This window comes from Cydia strobilella, chromosome 8, assembly GCF_947568885.1.
Source record: "Cydia strobilella chromosome 8, ilCydStro3.1, whole genome shotgun sequence".
NCBI lineage: Eukaryota > Metazoa > Arthropoda > Insecta > Lepidoptera > Tortricidae > Cydia > Cydia strobilella.
The window spans coordinates 11,278,903-11,297,756 of NC_086048.1; the positions used below are offsets into that span (position 1 = coordinate 11,278,903).

Genomic DNA, 18,854 nt, shown 5'->3' on the forward strand with positions numbered 1-18,854 from the left:
TCGAAATAAAATCAATGAGACACTACAAATTTTGGAAAAAATGCATTTCAAAACCTAAAGGGTTATAAAAGGAGACCCAAATTGTCAGTAAATAAGAACAAAAAAAACTATACTCATCCTTTTCTTTTGGGATGAGACCATGATGAGACAGTCCTTTGACAAACTATAGTACTCTATAGTTCATACTATCTTTGTCTTACACCAGTACTAGCACCCAAAAGAAAAGGATGAGTATAGTTTTTTTGTTCTTATTTACTGACAAGATTTGCTTGACCAACTATAGTGTAAAACAAATGTATGATTCTCTCTGTCTATGTTTGAAATGAGACAGTCCTTTGACAAACTATATATTTTAAAAAAAACGTAATAAGCGAAGCACCTTTTTCAACCATGGTAATACTTATGAGTGTTACTAGCATAAACGTCAGTGTCAGTGTTACTGTCACTACTGTCAGTGTCAAAATTGTCATAATCATAAGCAGTCTGCAGTAAGCACATTCTGCACACAGAGCATATAATCACTACATTCTGCATGTAGCGTAGCTGTGTGGAATATGACATAGTTATTATATTGGTTAAAAATAACTATAACTGTTGTTTTATATGAAAAAATACTATTTAGTAACAGTACGGGATTCTTCTGCCCATTTTGGATCGTCATGTGGACTACAAAAACATTTTTAACTAAAACCAAACGCGGTAACATTTTGAAGGTAAGGTTATGTTTTTATTTAGTAAACTTGACCTACATTTATTTTACCCAGGATTACAGTGAGATTTGTTTCTAGATTGTGAGGGAGCATTACTTGCGAGACGATTTACTTTGCGGGTCTGAATCATGCGTGCTTTGTCCGCACAAGGACGATGAAATAGTGTTGGAGTTGAAACCGAAATCAATTTGTGCGCTTTTCGAAGAACCACACTATCTGGTTCTCGACACCAACGTGGTGCTGCACCAGATCGACGTGCTGGAGGAGGAGGCGCTGACGAACGTGATCGTATTGCAAACAGTGTTGGATGAAGTCAAGCATCAGAATACGGCCATATTTCAAAGACTGCTTGAGATTATAGGCAACAAGAAAAGGAAATTTTATTCGTTTGTAAACGAACATCATAAGTAAGTGACTTGTTTTACCTTTAAAAATTACTTTATATCAGTGTTGTTATTTTGTTTAAAAAATATTTTTTTGTACAAGGGTGCACTTGCAAGTGAAAATAAATATTTTTTTCTTATGGCAATGTCCAGCAAACTAAGCTAATAGATGTGAAAGGCTAATGATGGCACCTATATAATTTTATCTTAGAATTGTATTATTTTCCTTCCCTTTCAATTAGTTTGTAAGCATTATCGTGTACTTTTATTATGTACCTATGTTACAACTTCTTGAATAAACGTCTTTTATTATTATTATGTTCGTCCTTTACATAATCTCGGGACCATGGGGTCCCGGACATTTGGAAGGCGTGCGTGGGGCCGAAGCCAACACGCAGAGGCCCCTTGTAAAAAGACAATTTACTCTAAAAGGTGATGTGACACCAACCGACGATTATCCCTGTATGCACTATAGTAGTGCACCCAAGGACAAGCCCCGGTTAGTGCAGGACTATTGCAATGATAAGAAACAAAATAAACTAGGCTATTGTGTTGAGATGTTAGTGTACTGGTTACCGGGTCTATGGAAATACTATAGCACCTGCCCCAATCTATGTTTAAAAACACGACAAAAATGGACAGGTGGTGACTCGCCAACTCACAATATGGGTCCCCGAAAACGGCCGCTCGCACGGAGCGACAAGGGGACAACATCGCGTGAGTGGCTCAGGGTGTGGAGAGGTGTGCACCGCTTTCTACCCAGTGGCTGTAAACACTCACAGCCACTGTGCCAACTCGCGTCTTATGCATATTTCACTTCCACCCTGCGAGCATATAGCTCTGACACCCTACTCTGGACGGCCGGTAAAGGCAAGCCAGAGGTGAGAGTCCTGCGGCCCCTGCTCAGTGTTCACTCCAGCCGGCCAATGAAGGCAAGCCGGAGGGAGGGGCCTGACCGACTCTCGGGGGTATGGGACCCAAGGGACGTCACTTCCCATTCAGCTCGCCACAAGCTGCCCTGGGGGCTTATTATTATTATTATTATTTTTGAGTATGTTGTTACTATACAATTAATTCTTTGAAAAAATCTAATTTGATTGGCCTATTTGTCTAAAGAAGACAATAAACAACACCGCTAGGTGCTCACTGGGTTAATCAGGCTGTATGAAAAATATTTTATATGTCCAGTTCTATCTTTAACTTTTTTTTAACAGTTTATCTAAAAATATAGTGTAATAGATTTTTATTATATTTGACAGAGACACATATGTAGAAAGAAATCCAGGAGAGAAGCAAAATGACAGGAATGACAGAGCTATCCGGAAAGCAGTATCTTGGTACGCCTCTCACCTGTCAACCAACAACACTGCTGGCTTGTTCCCGCAGGTCGTTCTCCTTACTGATGATGAGAACAACAGGAAGTTAGCTCAGGAGGAAGGGATATTGTGCTGTTCTGGTAAGCATAAAGTAGTAGATTGTACAATGTGGCATAAAACAATTTTATATAATAATTTATTATTCTCTCTATTTATTATTTTTCTTACGTTAGGTTTTTTATAATATGCATATAAAAGTAAAATATAAAAACACTTACAAAACAATACAAAATACATATAAACAAATTATAAAAAACCTAACCTAGGGTGCCGCCAGCAGCGGGGCAGGGCCCAAGCTGCCGGTGGTCAGGGCCGCAGAGAGAGGAACCGGCGGACTATCCGCGCCGTGTCCAAGATCACCGCCTTCTGCATCTGACCCTTGATCCAACCACCTAGCGAGAGTCTCTCAAGGTGTTGGTCGAGACTCTTCGCTATGAGACCGTTCGCTGAAACGACTATCGGGACAATGATCGTCGAATCAACATCCCACATGGCGGTTATCTCGTGAGCCAAGTCTAGGTACTTACTGGACTTGTCCTTCTCGGCTTTCACGAGATTCTCATCATGGGGGATGGTGATGTCGACGAGCACGGCCCGGCGCTGCGATCGATCTATTATCACAATGTCAGGCTTATTGGCTACAATAGTCCTGTCAGTGATAATAGATCGATCCCAATAGAGCGTGGCACGACCATTCTCGAGAACTGGCACAGGTAAATACTTGTAGTACGGTACTTCGCAGTCCACAAGGCCGTATAGAGAGGCATGCGTGGGGCCGAAGCCAACAGCGCAGAGGCCCTTTAAGACAATTTATTCTAAAAGCAAGGGATACACGTGGCGGATATCATCCCCGAACGCACAATGTGATACATCCGGAGATGGTCCCCGCCAAAGACCGGTGGTGACTCGCCAACTCATTTAGTGGGCCCTACAACGGCCGCACGCACAGTGCGACAATAGGGCAACACTTCAGAGCGGCTGTGAGGTTGTCGAGAGGTGAGTCTGCGGTAGCCAGATCCCGGTGATCCGTTCAGCAGGCTGCCGGCGTTATGACATTTTACACTTCCAACCTGGAGCATAGGTCCCGCTCTTGCGATTCCACTCTGGCCGGCCAGTCAAGGCAAGCACAGAGGCGAGGGCCAGATGAAAGGGCCCTCAGGAATAGGGGTCCGCGGTGTCGCCACTCACCGTCAGCTCGCCACAAGCTGCCCCCGCGGGGTTATTATTATTATTACTATTATTTAATAAGCAGGCAGGCAGTTATGGCAACTGATATGGCCTGTATCCAGTAATCATAAAGTCATGAACGAGTATCATAATTTAATCCATAAATATAAAAAAGAATCTTATGTTACAATTACTTTATAATTGACATATGGTTTATAAATCCTAGATATTGATTGTTCAAAAATAATCAAGACCTCAAATTCTAGCGGGCATAATTTATTGACAGGTATGGAGTTCCTGTATCGATAAATTAAATAAGAGCACTATCTGTCAAATACAACTAGAACCAATTTACCTATTTTTATGTTATTTTCAGTCAAAGACTACATTGAAAATGTAAACGGTTTCCCCGGACTGGTTGACAAATTGTCCAAGAACGTGATACCAGAGAGCTGCACTAAGGATGCTTTGTATCCTGCGCACTTAACATTGGGCCAGATCCGTACTGACATCAAGCATGGGAAACTGTACCAGGGTACCTTTCACGCTTCCAGGGATAACTTCTTGGAGGGCACTGCATCTGTCAGCGGATATGACAAACCGGTAATCATTTGTAATAGATTTTTAATAATTTTATTAGATAGTTTTTTTTAGTAAACTTGCTAAGACTAGAAGAATTACAACATGCTTCATTTAAAATATGTTTATTTTTAAAGTGCCAATTGTTGCATACAAAGTTATCCATGATCAATTATTTTTTCGCGCAAGACATTTAAGTAAGACATGTGAGTAAGACATATCGCAATGAGATGGTTGGATATAATTATACAATATCCCCAGGCATATTATAACGTAAGCACTATTTCCCAGAGAAATTCACTCAAAACCTTAAAAAACTTTCTTATTGCTGATCACTGCGGCTCAGTCAGTTGCCAAAATCCAAAATCCCATATTTTAATAATGCGGTTTTTTACTTGCCAGTTGCCACGAAAAATAGAAGTAGGTATGTAATATGAGCTGGCTTTTAAGGTGGTTCGACTAGGTTACCCAAAGCTTAAACCCCGCTAGATGGCGTCACTTTCGCAAATTTTCAGGTTTTATTTTTTTGTGGAATAGTGTTGGTATCTGTATACTTAAAAGTATGTTTAGCGCACTTTTTACATAAATATTGAACTATTATAATAAACATTGAATACTTCATTAGTGCAAAAAACACTTTTAAAGTCGACAGAGTGTTTCTGTCATGCTATTTCCTACTATTACTCACACATGCAAACAGTGTTTCCGTGATGCTTGTAGTAGACAATTTCATGCAGTGTAAGTACGCTGCAATGGCGTTGCGGTATGTTCGTGGAAATACGTGCAAGAGGATTCGGGTTCGAGACTGGTACGTCAGGGGTACTTTTTTTTGTCCTTTTTGTGTTATCTTATGTTTCTTATACCTTTTATTCTTCGAATTCTTGTCCGATTCCGATATAACCGAAATATATTTCGGTGATATCGGAAACGGCTCTAACGATTTCGATGAAATTTGCTGTAAGGGGTTCGATCTAGCTAGGTCCTATCTCTGGGAAAACGAGCATTTTTGAGTTTTTACTTATGTTTTCTTTTTCTCCCAGATATTCAGTATTAATAATAAATTAGTTTATAACGTTTTATAAAAATATGTGACGTTTTTAACTAAAAGGTACCACATTGTCGGTTGTCGATTAGGTTGATTTCATTTTGAAGCTTTATGGAAATATGACAACAATAAGTAGGTACCCGTTTGGTTGAAAACGCCACATATATTGAAAACCTGACTTTCACAAATCTCACCTTTTTGGGTTCTTCCAACTCAGAAAGGATGGAGAATACTGACGATTCTTAGTAGCCCTAGCCCAAGGAAGTCCAGGTTTGTAAGTGTCAGGTATCAGTTTTTTTTAAAGGGCTAAATATAGTTCTACAAGTAAAGCAATCCGTTACTGCCCAGCCTCTATAGTATTTTTCAAACTGGAAGGGTACGATGATAGATTTCATCTCCATACAATTTATAACCTAATAATGCCAAATGTTGCAAAATTATATTGAATTGAGATCTATCATCGTACCCTTGCAGTTTGAAATAGTTATTTACGATACAAGTGCGGAAAAGAGAAAATTCGAAACGAGTGGCGACAGATTAAAACACGACCGCAGAGAGTGTTTTAAATCGACACGAGTTGCGAATTACCTATTCGCATGTGTATCGTACAACGTTTTACAGTACATATGGCCCTTTATACTTTCGACATATGCATGAAAAGTGCTCTTTACGCACTAGGGCGAGAAAGTTGCACCATATGTACTGTAAAATACTTTTTAGTACATATGGTGCTACTACATATACGTTACCGCCCTAGTGCGGTAATTAGTACAATACGTGCATATGTCGAAAATGTAAAGGGCCGTAATTATGTACTGTAAAACGTTGTATAATACACGTGCGAAAAGGTAATTCGCAACTCGTGTCGATTAAAACACTTCCTTCGGTCGTGTTTCAATTTATCGCCACTCGTTGCCAATTTCCTACTTTTCGCACTTGTATCGTAATGTACTAATAATAAAGTAGTAATTGTAAAATAAAATTAAAACTTTTTTTATATATTTTTTTTGGATTCAAGTAGGTACAGTGAGTAACAACATTGCATGGCCTTCTAATTATAACTATTATAGAAAACGGGATATTTATCATGTTTATTTATATTATTTATTTCTCAATATTTTGGCCGGTCTTGCAAGACCAGTCGTTGTGGAGATCCCTGGGGAGGCCTATGTCCAGCAGTGGATGTCTTGTTGGTGTAGATGGATTCACACAACAAATGAAATAACATTTCTTCATATTTGTTATCCGTAGTTGTCCCTGTACCTGAAAGAAAAATAATATCATGATAGCACAAAATCTCTAATGTTATAGGAAGAAAGATGATGCAACTATATGGATTCTAATAAAGTTATCATTTACTTACCTAGTAATAATTGTGTTTTTCATTCATAGACAAAATTCCATAATTTTCATCCCCAGGAAATGTTTTATTTTACTTTATTGCAGTGTGTCCTGATTTTTTCTGGCTAATGAAGGAAAACATTTTATTTCCAAGAATGCCTCTTCATTTTGCACAATACCTAAAAAAACCTAGAGTTAGTGACACATTGACTATTCGGCAACCAAAACAGTAATAATTACATTATATAGGTATTGTTCACTGCTTATATCTACCATTACGGAGAAGTGAGAATTATTTTCTAAAAAGATCGGCACGAGAAAATTACAATGTACAATGAAGGAATGAAACTGTACCTACCTTACGAAACTTCACCATCATGAATTCCGCTTCAATTGAGTCTGAATTTTTCTGGATTTTCGCGGACCAGAACACCGATGATTTTTGTAACTTGATTTAGACGTTGCTATCATTTTCAATTTATACTAACAAATTGACACAATAAACATGACCCTATGTGTCAGTGTCAACACTGTCAAATAAAAATGCACTAACACTAAACATGACGGCACTGCAAATCCTGCCAGGTCGGCCAGGCAACGTCGCCAACGTCATAGAGTGGCAACGCCGCACGCAACGTATTTGTACACGACATTTGTGACACACACATACGTAAAATTGATGAAAAAATTACGTTGATTTATGTATGATTTCTGTATGAAACAAAGTTTTTCTATTAATTTAGCGCAAACGAATATTCGAAAGTAGATAAATGAGCAAATATTTGTGTAGTAATAGTGTGTAGTGCCTTAATTAAAGCAGATTGAATTTTGTATGAAAATCGAACCACCTTAAAGGCTTTTGGAACTAGTTGTATTTTTTTATCTTGTTAGTTCATAAACTAGTTTTTTTTTAAATTTTCTTTTAGATCCTCCTTCAAGGCCACATAGGCATCAACAGGGCTGTCGACGGTGACCTGGTGGCCATAGAAGTGTTTCCCAAAGAGGAATGGCGAAAACCTAGTGATATTGTGCTTGAAGACAAGGTAACACAATGTTTATTGTGAAATTGACTATATTTTTGTGATTGATTTTAGTTCTACTTTAATTATTTAGTAAACAGTTGTTGTAAACAAAGTCATTACAGGTGATTATTATTTACAAGTGTTGGGTAAAATATAATTGAATTGCTAATTAACAATTACAATTAGTAATTGAAATTAATAATTTCAATCACATGTAAAAAGTTATTGCGCTTTCAATTTATAATTGCAATTGCAAAATGTAATTGTTAAATAAATTTTTACTTATTATTTAGTTATCTAACCTATATATATATAAATGTAAAAGTCTTGACTGACTGACTCACTTAAATCAACGCCCAGCCCAAACCGTTGGACCTAGAGAGCTGAATTTTTCACAATAGCTAGTTTTTATAACGTTACTATCCACTAAGAAGGGGTTTTTCAAAATTCATCCCCTAAGGAGATGAAATGAGGGTCCAAAGTTTGTATGGGGTTCAAGTTTTATTTTAAGCTAGCAATTTAAAACTTCGTAAAAAGATATATTATTAAAATACAAGAGAACTTATTTCGGCGTTTTCGAAAATTCATCCTCCAAGGTTGTAAATAAGGGTTAAAAATTTGTATGGACTGTATGGAGATCATACCTTTTTTTGAGTGCAGGACTTCAATCTTTGTACAAATGCTGTGAGGTTCTGTGAGAAGATGGATGAGCGTCCTTCAACAGTTTGAATGTGCTTATTGTATAATAATATTATTAGTTTACCTGTTTTTGTTTTTAATTTGTTTGTAGTTTTGCAGTGACTTTGTATATTTCATACTGTTATGCTGTACAACTATAAAAAAAAAAAGGCATAGGTAGCACCTATTAGGTACCTATTATTAGAATTCAAAAAAATAAAATTTAAGCGTTTTTAAATATTCATCCCCTAAAAGGGTTCAAAAGGGGTTGAAAGTATGAGCCTATTACAAATGCTTTGAAACTTCTTAGACAGGCATTGTATAAGATTACAAAAAAAGTTATTTCAACGTTCTTAAAAAATTCAACCCCTAAGGGGATGTAAGTTTATATGCTGTACAAGTTTTCTTTTAAGCTAGGAAATTGAAACTTGGTAAAAGGGCATTATATTAAAATACCTAGACGAAAACTGATTTCACCGTTTTTTTTAAAGTTTGTATTAATAAAGTTTGCATCGGGAGCGTAATTTTTTTCTAAATAGTGGACTTTAAAATCTTCAAAGGGGGTTGAGAGGGATTATATCGAGAACACTTTTTTTTTACAGGTAGAGGCTTGCAACTTCGTAGTTTGTGAAAGTAAACTTCATGCGTTGTATACCTAGCGACCCGCCCCGGCTTCGCACGGGTGCAATGCTGATGTATTATACATATAAACCTTCCCCTTGAATCACTCTATCTATTAAAAAACACCCCCATCTAAATCCGTTGCGTAGTTTTAAAGATCTAAGCATACATAGGGACAGACAGACAGTAGTAAGCGACTTTGTTTTATACTATGTAGTGATGATGATTAACTGCCTAGGTACTGATATCTTTTGCTGCATAATATTCTATGCTCATGTAAAATATATAACCACCAATATAATACAAATCCACGCGTACGAACTCGCGGGCAACAGCTAGTTTAGATATGTTTGTATACACGTTTGCTTTCTGCGAGTTCGTCAAAACTCGGGACTACGAATTTTACTCAGAATCTAGGTAGAACTGACACTTGCTTATTTGATAATATTGAATAACGACTTTTGGATGCTTTATACATTATCTTTGATTACGTTATGTATCTTATCTTATGGTCTTTTTTTATCACTTCTCAACTCTTAAAGAGATGATATATCTACAAAATACTATTTTGATCGAGATCTCTTAATTTTAAAGGCAGATGACCCTGGAGACCTATTAGAAGAGGAAGCAGTGCTACTGAAGAACGCACAACCGGCGGGCGACGATGAAATAACGCCCACCGGGAAAGTTGTAGGCATAATCAGGAGGAAGTGGAGGCAGTACTGTGGAATACTGATGCCTAGCAAATTCCCTGGTTTGTACTTTATACCTAATAGAAAAAAAACATTAATTTGTGTATGTGTACCCTCCCTATTTAATATTATATGTATGTATAAGTAAAAATAACTGTCTATTACCTCTTCACGCTTAAATGCCTACTTGAATAATAAACTATCTTTATCTTATCTTTATAAACCTCTGAACCAATTAAGACGAAATTTGGCATTGATATGGTTTGAGATCTAGTTTTTATCACGGAAATCATCATTCTACGCAGACATGTAGCTAGTTTAATAACAAATCGTAGTCAGGATTAAATAGTGTTAAGATAAATGATCTATCATAAACACGTTTTGATGTCACTTGCGCCTCAACAACGACTCAATTGCTTGATATTTTTCATTGAACTCTAGGTACATAGAATAAGGGTGACACTTGATAGTAGTACTAAAACCAAAAGTGATAATGACTTGTTCCCAGGTGCGACACGTCATCTATTCACGCCGGCGGAGCGTCGCGTCCCACGCGTACGGATCGAGACGCGACAGAGCGACGTACTAGCGTCGCAACGGATCCTAGTTGCACTTGATTCTTGGCCGAGAAACAGCAGGTACCCGCTCGGGCACTTCGTGCGCGCCCTCGGACCTATTGGTGAGATAATCTTGTACCTAGTCTAACCAGCTGACTACCAACTAGTGGCGATTTGCTCTAGGCCATAGTGGGTGTTTTAAGTACAGTAATTAGATCGGTCGCATCAGATCCTAGCTGCGGTCTCTTGGCCGAGGAACAGCCGTTCGCTCGGGCACTTCATAAGACCCCTGGGGCCATTGGTGAGTCTAGTTCCTGTTAGATGGTCTAGGTCTAAGTAAAGATGATGCGACATAACGACATACAAGTACACAGCGGATATTTACTAGTCGCGCTCTCCTGGCCGAGGAAGACTTCGTAAGAACCCTCTGATGTATTGGTAACTCTTGTTACATGTGTGATATGGTTCGCTTTCGTTTACAATCGTCGTGGAGTCACGACTTATTTCAAGAATGATAAGGGTAGTAATGGACCAGCCGCTCGTAACGCCGGTCACACTGGACTCGTAGCTGAGTTAGAACGCCCACAAGTGAACTAAGATTTAAACAAATTCTATAACTATAGAGAAAAAGACATGTTTATGAAAAGAGTCAAACTAATGAACTGAAATATCAGGAGTAGCATCATCCGATAGAGTATAGTTAGTGGGATAACAATTTATTCATGATTTTACCAGGGGACAAGGACGCAGAGAACGAGGTGCTTCTCTTAGAACACGATGTACCACACGCGCGCTTCAGTGAAGCTGTTCTCGCTTGCCTACCGCCCACTGACTGGATCATCACTGACGAGGTACGACCACAAAAAATAAAGTGATAAAAAAAACTGTTGCCTTGCCTTTTAACTCGAGTCCATAGCGGCAACATACTTGCCATCATACTGAAAACAAAAACGCATTTCTACAATAAGAATTACGGTTCGAAATCTAATGACTTGAAAGGAATGTCAAATAAATGTTCAGAGAAATAGGACTAGTAGGTAAAGCCAGTTTCGACGAAATATCAATAGTTTCGTCAGTAACTCGGTATGAATGAGGAGTTGACTCCTCCGATACATGACGTCAGTTGACATCATAGACTAACAAATAGAAGTCTGTTCTATTCTGTATATTATGTACTTTGTGTTTTTATGGATTGATGTGAAATATGGTCTTCGGTTACTGTAGCAGCATACTACGATCTACCTTACGATATAATCTGAAATATAAAGGCTTGTATGTTTTGATATTTGTAACTCATAGTCGGTGGTTTAACGACTTCTCCACTTACGCATTGGTGGTTGTATGTAGATTACTTCATTTATACATTGATTACAGGAAGTGAAAAAGCGTGTAGACCTCCGCGGCATCACTATCTGCTCCGTGGACCCGCCCGGCTGCACGGATATCGACGACGCCCTGCATGCGCGGTCCATCCCCGGGTTGACTACCAACGGCTTGCAACGATACGAGGTGAACCCTGAACCTACATCACTTGCATAGGTGGAGCATGTAATGCAGGTCGCGGTAACTTCATACTAATTTAGTATGAAAGCTCAATCCATTTCACTTGTTTTCACAATAAGGACTTTTACTTTTTAAAATTAGTGCTAGGGGTATTTAAAGATAGATTGTAGTAGTATAAAACCGTTTGCAGCGTAATTCACAATTAGAATAGTATGGTGATCACACTAATAAAGACGTAACTCTATGGTAATATTACAAAATAGGGTCGGCAACGCGCATGTATTATCTCTGGTATTGCAGGCGTCCATAGGCTACGGTGACTGCTTACCATCAGGCGGCCGTATGCTTTTTTGCCACCGACGTTGTATAAAAAAATATATTTGATAGGTGGGCGTCCACATTGCTGACGTCACCCACTTCGTGAGGCCGAACACGGCGCTGGATAAGGAGGCTGGCCTCAGGTCCACTACGGTGTATTTGGTCGACAAAAGAATCGATATGGTTCCAGGTTAGTTGGAGTCCAATCACTCATCCCTGTTTTAACCTGTTTTCAAACACTTCGCCCATAATTAGTAGTGACGGGAATATTTAGAGCCCCTGTAACCTTTTATTGGATTGCGTGAGTACGCGTTTGGTAAATAAGGCCGGCGAGTAAGGTTGCCAGAGCTCAACGAGGGAGAGGAGTGTTAGGGTCGGCAACGCGCATGTAACTCCTCTGGAGTTGCAGGCGTACATAGGCTACGGAGACTGCTTAACATCAGGCGGGCCGTATGCTTGTTTGCCACCGACGTAGTATAAAAAAAATAAAAAAATATAAGAACATCCTAAATCAAGTTAACAAAATTATTTTCATTGTCTTGGGTTTTGTATGAGATGAAATTTCGTTTTTAATTTTCTCATGTTAATTATAATCTACAGCTAGAAAGAGATGCGATAGCACTCGACTTTTTTATTTATTTGATAGAAGACAGAAATACAAGCGTGACAGAGTGGTCAGAAACAAGACAACGAAAATAATTTTGACCCAACCAAATAAATCAATGAAGCTTGATTTGTTTTTTTATTTATTTAATTTTTAACTTATACTATTTTATAGTACTCAAATAGCTTTGTTGGTATTATGTTGCAGATCTGTTGAGTTCGAACCTGTGCTCGCTACGCGGCGGCGAAGAGCGGTTGGCGTTTTCCTGCGTTTGGGAGATCGATGAGAACGCCAACGTCCTCTCTACCAAGTTCCACAAGAGTGTTATCAAGGTGATTATTGCTCATTTTTCAGACCTTATTTTTAACCGACTTCAAACAAAGGAGGAGGTTCCCAATTCATCGGAATCTTATTTTTGTTTGTTACTTTAGGCAGGCAGGCAGTTAATGCAGAACGTGTTATGTCTTCGTCGAAACATTCATAAACAAATCCAGATAACACGGGGTTGGCGCAAAGTCCCTTTAATTCGTCATTCTCAGTCCCTAAAATAGAAGTCATCAAAATTTGTGGGTAGCCTTTCTTGATTTACACGTTTAATTGCGTGTTGCGTTGAACTTGTCCATTTGTGACAGTCTACAGTGCTATTTTCTTATGTCGGTACGGTACTGGATAAGGTATTTAAGACACGCCCCCGATACTAGTAGATAATTTTGTATGGTCGGTATTGAGATATTTTCGGTTGTTTCCTACAAAGCTAACCGATGGTGTATGTCATTTGTTATACTTTGATGATTTTTTATGTGGAAGTCTTTTTATTTAGTTTTTAGTTTTAAGTTCTATTTTGTATTAGCTTAAGTTTAATTTACAATAATTAATGTATTTTCTATTTGTTATAATAAATTCTGTATTATTATTGATCTCCAAATAAAACAAAAAAATAAATCACTCAAATAAAATAAAAAAACAAATTTGCATGAGTGTAAATTTTTTTTTTAGTGTAAATTGTGTTTGACATTTCTGTTTAGTAAAAATATTAGTTTCTCTCAGTCGGCAGCCGCGATGACCTACGAGGAGGCGCAGCTGGCGATCGACGACGCGAACCGACACGACGCCGTGGCGACGTCGCTACGGATACTCAACGCGCTCGCTAAGAAGCTCAAGAAAAAGCGGATGGACAACGGCGCGTTGCTGCTCGCCTCGCCTGAGATACGCTTCCAGGTCAGTATACTCTTAGCTCGTGGACCTTATACCTTTGCAATAAGGTTCAGGATTGTCAGTTAACAGCGGGGACCGGGGTGCACGGCCAGTTGTACAGAAAGGGATAGCATGATTCGTGACCATCTGTTGTCAAACATTTTTACTTTTAGACAGTGAGAATTCTGCACGTAGTACCATTATTTATTCGAACAAAGACGACTCAAAAGCTCAAACAGGTAAAAAACTACTATGACAGAATAATAAACATGGAAATTAAAGTCGCAGTCTAGTCAACGATGTTTGAAAGGGTAAAAATCTATTCGTAGAACCTCTCAGTAGCTCTAAAAATGGATTCGACGATATCGACACCACATATACTAATTACTTTAATTTAATTTCAGGTGGATTCAGAAACGCACGACCCAATAGAAGTGCAAGCGAAGAAGATAGTCGACACGAACTCTATGGTAGAGGAGTTCATGTTGCTGGCTAACGTGAGCGTCGCAGAGAAGTTGGCCGCTGAGTTCCCACAGTGTGCACTGCTACGGCGGCATCCTTCACCGCCACCGGGCAACTTCACATCATTCCTTAAGGCTGCGAGGCAGCAGGTACGGAACTTTAGTGGACCTTATTTCGCTGCAATAAGGTTGTGGTAGCGGTATGCGGTTTTGCCAACGTGAGCGTCGCAGAGAAGTTAGCCGCTGAGTTCGCACAATGTGCATTGCTACAGCGGCATCGTTCGCCGCCACCGGGCAACTTCACATCATCCCTTCAAGCAGCGAGGCAGTACGTACAGTCGCCATCAGATATATGGGAACGGCTAAGGTGCTCACAAATATCTGAACACGTCTCTATTGTCAGGGCGTTAGAGTGCGTGTTCAGATATTTCTGAGCACCTCGGCCGCTCCGATATATCTCATGGCGACTGTACTTATATTGTATATTGGTAGACCTTACCTCGTTGCAGTAAGTTTTACTATCGTTTACATAACTGTTTTGATGACGGATGGACCTACGTGATCGCTAGAAGTTCACTGCCAAGATCCCTCAGTTTACATCTCTAAGGGTCGGTTGCACCAAACTGTTTTTATCGTTAAAGAGTTCGCTAAATTTTATTGTATGGATAGTTTCATAGTAACCTGGCGCGGCGCGCCGGGTGACGTTGTTCAGTGTCGAGTGCGGATGAAGTGCCAGTCGCACCATCCGCACCAATACCTAACGATGAAAAACAGTTTGGTGCAACCGACCCTAAGGCGATATAACTTGCTGCCACGCCCGCTATCTGGCAAGTTTACGTTATTCTTTAAAACAGGCAGGCAGGCAGCAAATGGGTACTATATTAGCAACTTAACTGACCTCAATATTGTGTTTCTAAGTTTTTAATTATTGAATTGTGTGCTCATTGTTGTATTGTATGCTGATAGTGATATTTATAACACAAGGCCGTGCACTAACTTGCTCCAATCCCCCAGGGCTTCGATATCGACGTAGCAACAAACAAGGCCTTCTCCGCGTCACTGGACGCCGCGCGCATCCCCGACCGGCCCTTCTTCAACACGTTGCTCCGCATCATGGCCACGCGGTGCATGCAGCAGGCTGTCTATTTCTCCAGCGGGTCTCTGGCACAAGAGGAGTTTTACCATTACGGCTTGGCTTGCCCGATTTACACGCATTTCACGTCGCCCATCAGAAGGTGAGTTTTAACTTCGATGATCAGTGTTCAACACGTTGCTTCGCATTATGGCAACGAGGTGTATGCAGCAGGCTGTCTACTTCTCCAGTGGATCTCCTGCGGCAAGAAGATTTCTATCATTACGGCTTACGGCCTAGCGTGCCCGATTTACAAGCATTTCACATCGCCCATCCGAAGGTGAGTTTTAAAACGGCTAAGAAAACGCCGGTCTTTAAATGAAATGAAATAACATTGAAACGATCTTTATAAGTCCAGATAAAAATCCCCATGAAATGGACAAAACTTCTGCAATGTTAGAAAATAAGATATCTTTTATAAAAAAACCTACCTACGTATTTTTCACTCAATCGCAATGTATCAGTAATGCAATACTGATTAGATATATATCTTGTTTAAAACAACGTCATAATTTCAGATATGCCGACGTCATAGTCCACCGGCTTCTAGCGGCCTGTATAGGCGCCGATGTGACCCACGCCACCCTCCTCGATACAAAAGAAGCTGGCGCCATCTGTGAAAACCTCAACTACAGGCACAGACAAGCCCAATATGCCGGCCGTGCGTCCGTGGCATTGAACACTCATGTAAGTGGACCGTATATATAGCCTTGTTATTATGGCTCATAATCGTTCGACACAAAAGAAACTGGCGCCATATGTGACAACCTCAACATCAGGCACAGTATGGCATTGAAGACACATGTAAGTGGACCGTATTGCCTTGTAATCACGGCTCACAATCGCTCAACACCAAAGAAGCAGGCGAAAAAATAAAAATTATTTTATTTCAGACATAGTGTCCATAAAAAATGTTAGTTGTAGTACAAACTTAAAAGGCTATGTTATAAAGGCTCACAAAGGGCAAAGTGCTCACAAATATCTGAACACGCCTCTATTGTCAAGGGTGTGGCTGTTCAGATATTTTTAGGCACCTCGGCCGCTCCGATATATCTGATGGCGACTGTGCCGTGCTGATGTAATCGCGCATTTATTACGGTTCCTATTTACCATTAGGATCTATAAAAAAAGATTGCTGAAATTGCATCTTTACTTGTATCGAAATTGAGTCGATATTCGTTTTCCATAGATCCTGTTCAAGAACCGCGTAGAGACGGAGTCGGCGGTGGTGCTCGCGGTGAAGAGGAACGCGATACAAGTGCTCATCCCCAAGTACGGGCTGGAGGGGCCCATCTACCTTCCTGAGGACAAGTTCACCTACAACGAGGAGGTAAATACTAATTCATGTGCCGGCCATCGCAGAAAAATTACGTACAGTACATTGATCTTTAGAGGTATATATTATACTAGCTGTTGCCCGCGACTTCGTACGCATGGATTTTTATGTTGGTGGTTATATATTTTACATGAGCATAGAACATTATGCAGCAAAAGATATCAGTAGGGATGGTTAATCATTTGTTAATAATTGTACAACGCATGAAAGTCTTTCATAAAGTACGAAGTTTCAAGCCCCTAACTGAAAATAATTGTTCTCGATATAATATATCCCTCGAAACACTTAGATTTTCGTCCACAATTTTTTTTAAATGTTCGCTCCCGATGCAAACTTTATTAATACAAACATTTCAAACACGGTGCAATCAGTTTTCGTCTATTTTAATATAATGCCCTTTTACCAAGTTTCATGTTCCTAGCTTAAGAAAACTTGTACTAAATATAAACTTACATCCCCTTTTTAACCCCCTTAGGGGTTAAATTACTAAGAACGTTGAAATAACTTTTTTTGTAATATTATACAATGCCTTTCTAAGAAGTTTCAAAGCATTTGTAATGGTTTCTAACTTTCAACCCCTTTTTGGGGTGAATTTTTAAAAAAGCTGAAATTACTTTTCCTGTATTCTAATAATATGCCCATATACAAAGTTTTAAGTCCCGCATTTGATAAAATTTTTGATCTCCATACAAACTTTCAACTCCTTTTTCACCACCTTAGGGGATGAATTTTCAAAAACGCTGAAATTAGTTATCTTGTTTTTTAATAATACATCTTTTACCCAAGGTTCGAATTCATAGCTTAAAATAAAACTTGAACCCCATACAAACTTGGGACCCTCATTTCATCCCCTTAGGGGATGATTTTTGAAAAACCCATCTTTAGTGGATACTACCGTTTTAAAAACTACTTATTGTGAAAAAATCAGCTCTCTAGGTCTAACAGTTTGGGCTGGGCGTTGATTTAAGTGAGTCAGTCAGTCAGGACTTTTACGTTTATATATATATATAATTTCTGTTGCTCGCGCACATAATACTATTGCAGTCATATATTTTCAAGGACACATGCGATAGACAGACGTGTATAAAGGTCAATGTATTAAATTCTTCGTACCCAGCGAGGGGCTTATAAATTGGTATGTCTATGCGATAGGAATATCCTATGAATGCAAATGTGCCAGCGAGTTTCTCAAAATAGATAAGGTGACCTTATTAAACTTTTCGCCGCCACGTCAATGAAGTAATAAAGTGACATCAACGCCATGTCAAACATTGCACGTAAACAAACCTGACCAAAACTACGATTTGATATGAAGTTGTGTGGTGTGTGGGGCAGGAAATGTACTGACTTTATATCAAGTTAATGGCGGCGAAAAGGTTAAATGTCAGTATAATCTTTTTTTAGGGTTCCATACCGACAGGGTAAAAACGGGACCCTATTACTAAGACTCCGCTGTCCGTCTGTCTGTCTGTCACCAGGCTGTATCTAATGAACCGTGATAGAAAGTTGAAATTTTCACAGATGATGTATTTCTGTTGCCGCTATAACAACAAATACTAAAAAGTACGGAACCCTCGGTGGGCGAGTCCGACTCGCACTTGGCCGGTTTTTTTTTACTTTGCAGTTCTGTTGATGTTTTCATCTGTGATATGAGACACTTTGGCGTTTCTTTCACTAATTACGAATTAAACTTATTCTCAGGAGAACATCCAAATCTGCGGTGACACAACCCTAACAACATTCGACGAGCTAACAGTCCGCCTGAGCTTGGACAGCAGCAACCCTCAGCACAGGAAGCTGGCCTTCCAACTGGTCCAGCCACACATCCCAGGGTTCAGTTACGAGCCCCCCGGCGAGGACATGGACGTGGAAGTTGTGGAAGTTAAGGGGGATAAGAGGAAGGACACCTCGGAACCTAAGAGTAAGAAGAAATCTAAGAGGAAATAATGTTTGTATTAATATACGTTTATACAAAGTTTCTGTTTTGTACTTAAGTTGAATTGACACACCTACTACCACATTTACGGACTGAGGCTTGCGTGTTTTCACAGCGTTCTACTTTGAAGGTATGAAACACAATATAAGAAAGAGCAAGTTAAAAAGTTCCACCCAAAGTTTAACAGTTTAACCCTTTA

General features: G+C 39.4%; 1 protein-coding gene across 1 annotated transcript; it reads left to right on the plus strand.

Annotated features, from left to right (window-relative positions):
* Positions 1-504: 504 nt before the first annotated feature.
* LOC134743632 (exosome complex exonuclease RRP44) lies at positions 505-18,696 on the plus strand. Its single transcript, XM_063677207.1, has 17 exons — positions 505-713; positions 789-1,117; positions 2,353-2,549; positions 4,013-4,239; positions 7,528-7,644; positions 9,517-9,676; positions 10,123-10,293; positions 10,907-11,022; positions 11,546-11,680; positions 12,062-12,182; positions 12,804-12,928; positions 13,644-13,814; positions 14,195-14,401; positions 15,266-15,486; positions 15,902-16,070; positions 16,573-16,713; positions 18,421-18,696. The coding sequence occupies exons 1-17, from the start codon at positions 660-662 to the stop codon at positions 18,664-18,666; spliced, it is 2,907 nt and encodes a 968-aa protein (XP_063533277.1). The 5' UTR covers positions 505-659; the 3' UTR covers positions 18,667-18,696.
* Positions 18,697-18,854: the final 158 nt, after the last annotated feature.

What these genes read in the sequence shown, in the direction of transcription:
- LOC134743632 (XM_063677207.1), top strand. Translation starts at nt 660, where the DNA reads ATGTGGACTACAAAAACATTTTTAACTAAAACCAAACGCGGTAACATT. An exon ending in TCAGCGGATATGACAAACCG is followed by an intron (nt 4,240 to 7,527) that starts GTAATCATTTGT and finishes ATTTTCTTTTAG; the next exon opens with ATCCTCCTTCAAGGCCACAT. An exon ending in GCGCGCCCTCGGACCTATTG is followed by an intron (nt 10,294 to 10,906) that starts GTGAGATAATCT and finishes TGATTTTACCAG; the next exon opens with GGGACAAGGACGCAGAGAAC.